Source organism: Pseudophryne corroboree, chromosome 1 (genome assembly GCF_028390025.1).
Source record: "Pseudophryne corroboree isolate aPseCor3 chromosome 1, aPseCor3.hap2, whole genome shotgun sequence".
Lineage (NCBI taxonomy): Eukaryota > Metazoa > Chordata > Amphibia > Anura > Myobatrachidae > Pseudophryne > Pseudophryne corroboree.
The window spans coordinates 1,216,947,798-1,216,958,997 of NC_086444.1; the positions used below are offsets into that span (position 1 = coordinate 1,216,947,798).

The window sequence follows — 11,200 nt, forward strand, 5'->3', positions numbered from 1 at the left end:
AACCTTGAGGATCCTTCACAGTCATATTGACAGCAGGGGTGTAAAAACAGCAATATGATCATTAGATGTAAATGTACTTAGGCAGAGATCAATAGGTCACAATATGTTATCTTTTATTTGATTAAAATTTAATATTTCCACAAAAGCTAGAAATTCCCCCCAATACATATAAATATATTATAAGTCTGTACACTATGCTGTAATTACTTGTGTGCATCTAGTATGTAAATTTTGAGATAAATTAGGTATCTGACCAATCACATCCTAGAGTAGTCTTGTTTGCAATCCTTTTATAGCTTCAATAATATATATTAAAATGAAGTTCCTATATTTCAAGTGGCTGTTACACAGGGGAAATTATGTACAGTTATTTTTACTTAAGTTAAAATTTATATACTGATGTAGCCATGCTAATTTTTGTGGTAATGCAGCATGATGCAACACAGCTTTCTGCATAGCATGCTAGGCTGCAACTATTTGCAGCTGGCGATCACTCTATTAACGCCTAAAGGAATTAATGAAGTGATCACCGGCCATGAATAGTAGCAGCATTGCACGCCATGCAACATGTTGCATCACAGTAATATGAGCATGACTACATCTATAACCAACCTTGACATTGACCCTGAATTATTTTCAATCCAACCGATCATGATAGCACTATGTGGGAAAACAGTTTATAATAGGTTTGGGAGTATTTTGCTGTTGGATCAGTAATGGAGAATCCATGCATAAGTTGAATACTGAACCTATGTTTCTTGCCATGACCTAATGCCCAGACAAGGAAGAGTGTTATTCTGTGTAAGTGTTTTTATTTAATTTAAAATTGAAACATACATTTATCTATGTATTATGTAATACTTCTTATTTATATAATTTCTGCATCTAAGAATAGCACTCCCCTTATGTAAAATCCATTATTATGCTATTTTCATGTACTTTATGCACATTACTTATTGCTTAAATAAGCTTTTAGATTGGTAAGATTACAATATAACTATAATTGTTTGCTAGAAGTCAGGGGATTCCAACTTACTGAGTGCTAGTTTGTGTCGTAGAGCCTACACAATTGTGTTTAGGTACCTGTGGCTCCTTTAATTAACATGGGTTGTGGCTGTATAGAGAGGTGTGAGGCATAGTAGGCAGAGTAAGGAGTATATCACTAGTGGGTATAATATTTGGCCCTGCCCTTACTATACCAGTACTTGAAGATTTGTGTGATCTTAGTCTTGGTGCTAGTTTAATATCAGTAAGGTGAACCCAGTCTACTTGAGTCCCAAACATTATATAGTATACATTTTATTTTTTAACATAATAATATTTTAGTTATAATTTGTGTAACAAATGCTTTACCAAGAAGAGATAAATCGACTAGTTATATAGATAATCTACTAGTGTCACTATGGACTCACCATTGCACTTTGCAGTGAGCAGCATATATCTAATCCTTTATATGGGGCATCTGCTAAATTTCTGAATATATTGCCGGATGCAACTATAGTTATTGTACTTACATACACATCTGACAATACATATCAGTTTAATTTCTCAAAGTTCAGGTAGCAAACAAAAATGATAATGTTTAAAATGATACACTTTAAGATGATTTATGACATGTCTTTCTCTAGCATCATTTTTCTAGAGTTCATTTCAGGTTTCAAAAGCAGAATATAGAGCTTTGGGAAAAATATACAGCCCAGAACACCGGCACATGAGGTCAGTATAGCAAATATCTCCACAGCCACTGTGTATTTCCCTTTGGTGCTCAGATAGGCCGGGATCATTGAAATCCAAACACTGCAGAACACCAGCATGCTGAAGGTGATGTACTTGGCCTCATTAAAGTTGTCCGGTAATGTCCTCACCATGAAAGCCAGAACAAAGCTCACAGCCGCCAGGATCCCCATGTAACCCAACATAGAGTATAATCCAATCACTGACCCCTCATTACACTGAATGATGATCATTCCTTGATAGGAGTGATGGTCATATTCCTGGTAGGGAGGAGATACAGACAGCCAGATACCACAGATCAGAGCTTGGACAGAGGAGCACACAATGACCACATAATTAGAGACTTTGAGTGTGATCCACTTCCTCCAGGGACTACCGGGCTTGGTGGCTTTGAAAGCAATACAGACAGTGACAGTCTTGGCTAATACAGAAGAGACAGCTGTGGAGAAGAAGATCCCAAATGATGTCTGTCTCAGCCTGCAGGTTATATCCACCGGGCGGCCGAGGAACAAGAACACACAGAGGAAGCTCAGCAAGATGGAGATCAGGAGAATGAGGCTTACAGCCCGGTTATTGGCTTTCACAATTGGAGTGTTCCAATAATAAATAAAGTTCCTTAATATAAATAATGTTATGGCAGAGAAAGATGAAGCTGTTACTGAGGAAATTAGCGCCACACTGTCCTGTTCATAAGACAGAAAGTCGTATGTTTTGGGAACACATCTCAATTTACTCTCATCAGACCACTCTTCATCAGGACATCTATGGCAGGTCTCACTGTCTAAATATAAAAAAAAATCTGGGTGTTTTTTGGTTCATAATAAAACAATTAAACACCAAAATCCAATAAAAAAGCAGCCTCAATATATTTACATAATGGGAGTCTCGCCTGTATATTTCATAGGGTAGTTGCCTCACTGAGCTGTAATGGGGTATAACCAATAATTGTAATACAGTATCTGTGACTCTCGTACAGTAGAATATCTAAAAAATGAAGCACAGTAAACAGGAGTCAATAATTCTAAATATTTTTAGCGTAACTGCAATGTGGGATCTTGTTGATGCAGAATATGGTTTCACGGCATAATAGATTTGCTCTTTAGGTTATTTAATGTAACCATTTACACATTTTTGTGGGGGCACTAACTTTTCTTTTTTTTTTAAATATTTATTGGCATTAACAATGTTGTTTATGTTATTTGTGGATTATTTTAATTCCATCATATATTTTATCCTGACAGCATTTCCCATAACAATTGTATCCTCAGTTACTCTCCTATGATGGGTCTTCCTGTGTATAACACATCCCTACCTGTAATATTGGACATTTCTCCCTCAGAACATGGGACACAGTCATAGCAGCAGGAATGTAATCTTCTGTTAGAGGCTTTTCTGTACCCAGGAGGACATCTGTCATTGCACCGAGATTTGGGAATCTTGGGGGTAATTCCAAGTTGATCGCAGCAGGAAATTTTTTAGCAGTTGGGCAAAACCATGTGCACTGCAGGGGGGGCAGATATAACATTTGCAGAGAGAGTTAGATTTGGGTGGGTTATTTTATTTCTGTGCAGGGTAAATACTGGCTGCTTTATTTTTACACTGCAATTTAGATTGCAGATTGAACTCACCACGCCCAAATCTAACTCTCTCTGCACATGTGATATCTGCCTCCCCTGCATTGCACATGGTTTTGCCCAACTGCTAAAAAATTTCCTGCTGCGATCAACTTGGAATTACCCCCCTTGTACAAACAGTAAAATGTAAATTAGAAACTGGACTTTAGATACGAAGTGACTATGTTATCTTTTAAATGCAAAAATGTTTCTCTTTCTATTATATACTTAATATGCACATTGTATGGTGAGGGGTTTCTTATCTCTAAACTCAGTACCTGTTGGTATTTATTTGCACTAAGGGGGTAATTCCAAGTTGATCGCAGCAGGAATTTTGTTAGCAGTTGGGCAAAACCATGTACACTGCAGGGGAGGCAGATATAACATGTGCAGAGAGAGTTAGATTTGGGTGTGGTGTGTTCAATCTGCAATCTAATTTGCAGTGTAAAAATAAAGCAGCCAGTATTTACCCTGCACAGAAACAAAATAACTCACCCAAATCTAACTCTTTCTGCACATGTTATATCTGCCACACCTGCAGTGCACATGGTTTTGCCCAACTGTTAACAAAATTCCTGCTGCGATCAACTTGGAATTACCCCCATAGTACTAAGTACTTGGCTGTATTTACATCTTGTGTACTTCAGTTATGTCATAAGTGTTCATGTTACATCATGCTCATGGGACAGAAGATGAACGGAGATAGGAATATGCCAGTGGTGGTGTGACAGTCCAACACATGGCTGTGGACTGCAACCTACCAGACACACCAATCTCTGTTCCCTAGTTCAGGCTGTTCTCATGTTGTTTTACCCATATTGTGTTTCTATTGTTTGGTTCAATGGAATTAAGCCAGAGGCACTGCAGATTCAAATATGTAGCCAGGTCAGACAGGTTCCCAGCAGACACTAGGGTGTGATAAAGTATTCTCCAGAAAAGTAGAGATAATCGCCAACCACATTGTGAAAGGTAGACCTGCCTGTCTGATGTCATCAATTACATCATTCCAAAACAACGAGCATGTTACAAATATCCTAGGTAACTGGGGAAGGAGGAGGGAAAAAACACAGAGTGAGGCATTCTGTGTGTGAGACTGGAGGTGAGAGGTTGTCCTTTCCCACTTCTAGAGAAACCTGGGGAGAACCTGTCTGGACTTGGAGCAGTTAAAGGAGTGGATAAAGCTGCTGTACCCCAAGAGTTGGACCGAGTAAATATCAGAAGGAGACAGCAAGCAAGAAGATCTTTCGCAGCTGTATACAGTGCCATCAGGACAATACCTCTAGGTGAGACTAGACATATTTGCAGTAGCTGCCACTGATGGTTGGGACTCTGCAGGGGCTGCTAAGAGGACTGGTAATTACCGGGAAGGTTATTCAATGGGTTATAATTTGTAATGGTTATGTACATTACTGTATTGCACTATTCTGTATTCTGTGCAATAAAGTGTCTCTTTATATACTGTAGTTCTCTACCCCATATCTGTGTAATCCTGTACCTGGGGATCCGGGCACACTTAGCAAACTGCATTGCCAATTCCCGGTATCCTAACATTTCGTGACAGGACAGTGGGATCACACAGACTCAGTAGCGCCTGCAGGGGGGGTTCTGAGTACCCAGAAACCCTTTCTGACAGACAAGATAGAGCAAGCATGATATTACAAAGCTCCGCCCCCTCCTGGCAAATTGCCTTGATTTGTGGGACAATGGGGAACGGGAGAATTGAACATGATGAGATTCCATAAGAATCTTGTAACTTTAGCACCACCCCCTCCCAGTTAACATTTGAATCAAGGCTTTTTGCCATGAAGGGGTGGGGCTTAGTAATATTGTGCCTGTGCTCTTCCCCATCTTCAACACACTGCTGCTACAAGCTGCTTATGTGAGACGTGTGTGTGTGTGTGTGTGTGTGTGTGTGTGTGTACAGTGTAAGTTTATATATTTGTGTGTCCTCACACATTGGGTCCCAAAACAGTTGCTTGGCATGTCGTTCACATTGTGGGAAGGCGCACCTTCACCAGTCCTCTCATTGTGGGTGAGTGTGTATGCGTGCACCGATGATTGCTGCACTGTTAAGCCTATTATGACTATGGGCAGTGGGAGCATAATATCCAGCTACCTGGTCCCATGTAGTGCCGCTATGTCCATTTTTGTACATAGGCCGTAGGAGCATCCAAGTCCCTCTACTTGCAACCTTATTGGTATGTTTTCAGTTTTATCAGCGAGTGCATGCACAAATCGGAGAATGCCACACCATGCCGCTATCTTTGTCACGTAATGCGTTTGCATCTCGGGCAAAGATGTAAGAAGACACATCTGCATGTGTATATGTATGTGTATACTGTATATATGTGGATGTAGTGCATTTTCACCTGAAACCCAAAGAATGGGTGGAGCATAGGGGGTGCATATCTGATACGATATGTTCTGTTGGGGCAAGAGGCAATGGTTGACCAGTACTAGTTTTCTTAAGTGAACCTGTGGGAAATCTGAATGAAGGTTGCCGAATGAATCAGAATTGGGAGAGATGTTTAAAAAAAGAGCTTCTACAGAAGGGTGAAGTAGCAACACCTGCAGGGGTACTGCTGAATGCGTTCTATAGTCTACAATGGGTCTGAAATCTAGGAGTAGTTGTTGACCCGATTCATGAATGGGAAAAGGCCCATCATGGAGAAGGGGAGAAATTAGGGAATGAAAAGGAACAACTCGGTTTCCCACATATTCTACAGTAGTTTTTATTTTCTAGAAAGAGTTAGATAAATAAGTGGAGTCCAACTGGTTGCTATGGGCAACATCTCCACTTCAAAAACCCTGCACTTTTGTAAATATTCTCCAAAATGTTTCCATGTCAAATTGCCTTGAAGGTGACACTTTCTGTCTCACCCATCAGAAGAAGCTGCACCATGAGCATCATTGACCAATCTCTACAGGGAACTTACAGATTACTCACGCTGATCTCAGATAGGAAGTTATTCCATGTCCAGTGAAAGAAACAGTCCAGTAAATAAGATCATTTAATGATTTTTAAATATATTTTGTTTCAGACATCATCAGATTTTCTATATAGTTTATTTGATAATTTCCTACCTTGCCTTCTTTCCATTTGATTTCTCCTAGGGCAATACTGTTAGTCGGGCCATAATTTAGTGACTCATCATTTGTGATCACGTGGTCTATAAAAATTTTATATCTAGTGACAGTTTTGTACAAGACCAAGTTTGCTAAGGACCACTCAGAGGGCAGATCTCCTCTCTCATTAAAGGACATCTTCTCTCCTTTGGGATCAGTGTAGTGAAGATTTCTCATATAGTGCCGCTATAGAAAGAAAAGAAAAACTTATGGTTAAACATTCTGTAACCAAGTTCCTCCACCAAGGGTATGTGTGCTACCAATATACTGTAGTGTCCGGGATATCTTAAGTGCCTCCACCCCAGGATGCAATATCAACTGGAGTAAAATAAGGACCCACTTGAGAAAGCCATAACACATCGCTATTAGAGTCTAGTGGGCATACACAGGTCTCCGGGAAAATTGTGTGGCAAACATTTTCCCAGTGATTCGCTGCTGCACCACGGGACTACGGAGGGTGAGTATTAATAATAATAAGTGCAGGGTGTGCGATGTGGGCCCCATGGACCCTGGAGGCCCATGTGTACCACACACACTTCACCCATTATACTGTATATATGCAGGTTTATCCACATCCATGAGATAGATAATTCTGCTTTTCCTCCATCCATCCAAATTTTAGAAAGTCAAATAAAATACTGAGCACTTTACATCCACATTCTCCATACTGCTGACATAGGGGTTATTCAGGTTTGTTAGCAAACCAAAACCAAAAAAAGCACATTAATGGACAAAAGCATGTTGCACTGCAGGTGGTGCAGATATAACATGTGCAGAGAGAGTTAGATTTGGGTGGGTTATTTTGTTTCTGTGCAGGGTAAATACTGGCTGCATTATTTTTAAACTGCAAAATAGATTTCAGTTTGAACACACCCCACCCAAATCTAACTCTCTCTGCACATGTTACATCTGCCTCACCTGCAATGCAGCATGGTTTTGCCCATTAATGTGCTTTTGTGGTTTGATAACAATCCTGAGTAAGGCCCTTTGACCACTAGATGGTGCTTTTCTCTCACAGTTCAGGCACCAATATGGTTCTATGGAATACAGTTGTCAGCACTAGTCAATATTTAAGATATTACAATGTCTCTACAGTTAGCCCTTGTTTTCAATGTTAGCTAGGCTGCCACTTGTGTGAGCCTTTTATGTACTGTAGGTCCAGCCAGGGTTTGCCCTCATCAGTACAGGGGAAACACCCAATGGGCCCCACTGCCTGGAAGTCCACCTATTCCTTTAGGGATCAGGTTCAAGACCTGAATTATACATAAGTTACCTTACACTGTACATGACTATGGTGTATACACTACATTGCTATTATAAATCTGGTACATTATCATGATGCACTAGCAGTAATATCTATATATTTATCACAGGGCTAAGCTCATGTATTCTCTAATAGTTAGCCAAACCTCTCCTGTGGCTGGCCACACCCCCTCTGGAGACTGACCACACCCTAAACATGGACATATACCAGTGCATTCCCCTATTGGGCCTAGTCCAACACTGGTTCCAGCACTACACTGTATCCTGCCTGGATGGGTTGCGTGCAGTGTGTATTCCACCTCACCACTGGTAGTCCAGTTATGGGCTCCACTGATGCACCCAGGGCTGTCTGTCACTGCCTTAAGCTGCCCCCCAGCTCCTATCATAGGCTCTGTCATTGGTGGTCAGTGGGGAGATCATATACTGTGCTACATCAGCTCTCCCTTCTCTCCTGTAGCTGGCTTAAGCTTAATTCTGGAGACACCTCTCACTAGCTCTGGTTGCCACTGCCACTAGATTAGGGAGACACAGGAGCCTCAGGATACTGCAGCCACCTGCTGAACAGGACTCAGGAGCTGCTGCACCCCATTATCACCACCACAGTAAGCTGCACCAATAGCATCCTCACTGACTAACCTCATCCTGCCATCTGGCAGCCTAGGTGACAGCTCAGTCTACATCTCTGTGGCTACCCTTGGCAAGCAGAAAGGGAGCTCTGTAGGGGTAATGCCAGTCTGACTAGCTGCACCAGGGGGAGCCCATTTTATATCCCCTGAGACGATCCCATATGACACCCACTAAAGGCATCCACATGGACACCATATTGTGTGTGAGGGGACTCTAGAATCTTTCCTCAGGGTTCCCTCATTGCCCTGATTTAACCCTCTAGCTGCCAGTACTACTATACCAACAAATACATCCTGCTTACCTATCTGATATTACATATACATTCAAATACACTATTATAACAACCACGAAGTCAGTGCCAAAGCATAAGACTGAGTGTGGGTACTAAAACGGACAAGGCTCGGGAAAGATCAGAGAGGCAGACCTGATTTTTCCCCTCAGACACATAGACCATGCAGAATTAACGTTGACAACAATGGGAAGTATTTGTGCACATTTGGCTCCTTTTTTGCCTATAAAATCATGTTGAGAGCTGGATCTCATTAGCCACTGAGGAAAACCACTAGAAGGTGGTTTAAACTGCTGTCGGGCGATGCTGCTGCTACATGGATACTGTTTGAAATGTGAACTGATGTTTTTGGAATAAAAACCTGCTAAACGTGAGTGCTGGTCTTTGTGCTTTTCCCAAAAAGTGAGTGCGGTTATATATATATATATATATATATATATATATATATATATGTGCAGAAGGTTGTGTGGGTGGTATTGGCGCTATTCCTCTCCTTAAAGCTGGATGAATGTCCTTATCCCTCCTCTAGGGTAACCGGACTCCTTAGAAATGCACTCCCACGTTATAATGGGATGGCAGCCCTTTTCTCCCGTGGCTTGCTGCTCAGGCTAACCAATTTAAATCTAAAAGACAAAAAATTAGAATAGGCTCCTCCTAGTGCATTATCTCACATAAATCGTGACCTCCACCTATAGTAACACCCCAGTGAATTCAAGGTGTACCTTGAATGGTGGAATTCCAACCACCTAATTGAATCGCATAATACCATGTATCTCAATGTGTACTGAGGACACTTCTCATCACAATAATCCTGGTGGTGCTGCTCCCCGGTATTAAACCTCACATATATGGGATGAAAGCAGAAAGGACCAATAGTGCAGTATGTTTTATAAACATTAAACACATTTATTAAAAAAACTGGTCCTAATAATAAAATAGTTACCCGTACAATATAGAAACTAAAAGACAGCTTATCTGTTAGTAGTCGTCCATACGAGTAAACACTCAACGCGTTTCGTCCGATGCCCACGGCCTAGACTTCCTCAGGAGTACAATGATACAAGCTGCATACACCACATATTTATACCCATGTCAATCATTCACTTAGACAGGAAATTGATGGCTGTGTTAGGTCCCGGAAGTGATGTCACTTCCGCCCAGAAACCCTAAAAACCCTAAGCCTTTACATAAAAAACTAATACTATATATATTAGGGCAGGTTCTTTATGGGCCCGCTCCATATGTGCCACTGTACAGGGCTACATCCTGTGGGTTAGGGAGGCCGATCAGCTACTGTCCGCCATGATCGCCGGAAATCATGGACGGACAGGGCATCGCAGCCGCCCTCACTCCGTTCGGCCTCGCAGTGTCCAGGGCGCATGCCAATTTGTCCGAATATGTCAAAATTTTCTTGAAGAAATATGTTCCCGAGCTGAGGTCATATGTTAAAGACATTACTTCATTATTACATTTTTTGGAAAATTTCGTATGGAAACAGGAATATCTTTGGGTAACAATTGACGTACAATCCCTGTATACTTCTATATCACACGAAAAAGGGATAGACTCATGTAGGGAATTTTTGATTAATTATGATGCTTTGGATGAAAAACACAGAGAGCTGATTTGCACATTTATCAATTTTATTCTTAAACATAATTATTTTAAATTTTTAGAGCATTTTTATTTACAAATTTGCGGAACAGCGATGGGCACTGTTTGCACCCAGCTTCGCCAACCTGCACATGTGAAGCTGGGAACAGAAGAATATATACAATAATAATCCCTACTCTGAACATATTATCGTATATAAGCGGTATATTGATGACATACTTTTAATCTGGGATGGCACAATGGAATGTTTTAAAGATTTTATGATTCATTTAGAAAAGAATGACTACAATCTGTCCTTCACATACAAGGTGGATACCACAGAGATTGAATATCTGGATTTGATTTTAAGTAATGATGACACTAAGGTAGTCACCAGAAATTTTATTAAGGAAGTTGATATCAATTCATATGTACATTATAAGAGTGGACATGCATTGAAATGGAAAAGCAATATTCCTTATTCACTTTTTTGTAGAATCAAAAGGAATTGTACTAAGCCAGGTGATACAGAAGAACAGTTGGATTTATATGGAGAACGTTTCCGTGAAAGAGGTTATCCTAAAGAATTAATAGATGAGGCACAAAAGAAAACACTTGCTTCTAAACATCAAGATCTATTGAAATATAAGAATAAAGATAAGGAGAACACAGGGCTGAATTTTATTACAACTTTTAACTGTCAAGACAAAAAAATCCGGGGGATCTTAAATAAACATTGGGGAGTTTGAAAAATGGACCCCATCCTGAGCACCATTTTACCGGATAGACCAAAAGTGATTTTTAAGAAAGCAAAGAATTTGAAAGACCGTCTCGCGCCTAGTATGTTGTTCCCTATTCAACAGGAGAAAAAGAGACTATGAGACATCAAGGGACCTTTCAAATGCCAACATTGCAACATCTGTCAGTACATAAATCCTAACACTAAATCTTTTAC

General features: G+C 40.5%; 1 protein-coding gene across 1 annotated transcript; it reads right to left on the minus strand.

Annotated features, from left to right (window-relative positions):
• Positions 1 to 1,607: 1,607 nt before the first annotated feature.
• On the minus strand, positions 1,608 to 10,451 carry LOC135051899 (vomeronasal type-2 receptor 26-like). The gene is made up of 3 exons (XM_063957412.1): positions 10,392 to 10,451; positions 6,432 to 6,659; positions 1,608 to 2,417 (listed from the first exon to the last, which is right to left on the minus strand). The coding sequence occupies exons 1-3, from the start codon at positions 10,449 to 10,451 to the stop codon at positions 1,608 to 1,610; spliced, it is 1,098 nt and encodes a 365-aa protein (XP_063813482.1).
• Between the last annotated feature and the right edge of the window lie 749 nt (positions 10,452 to 11,200).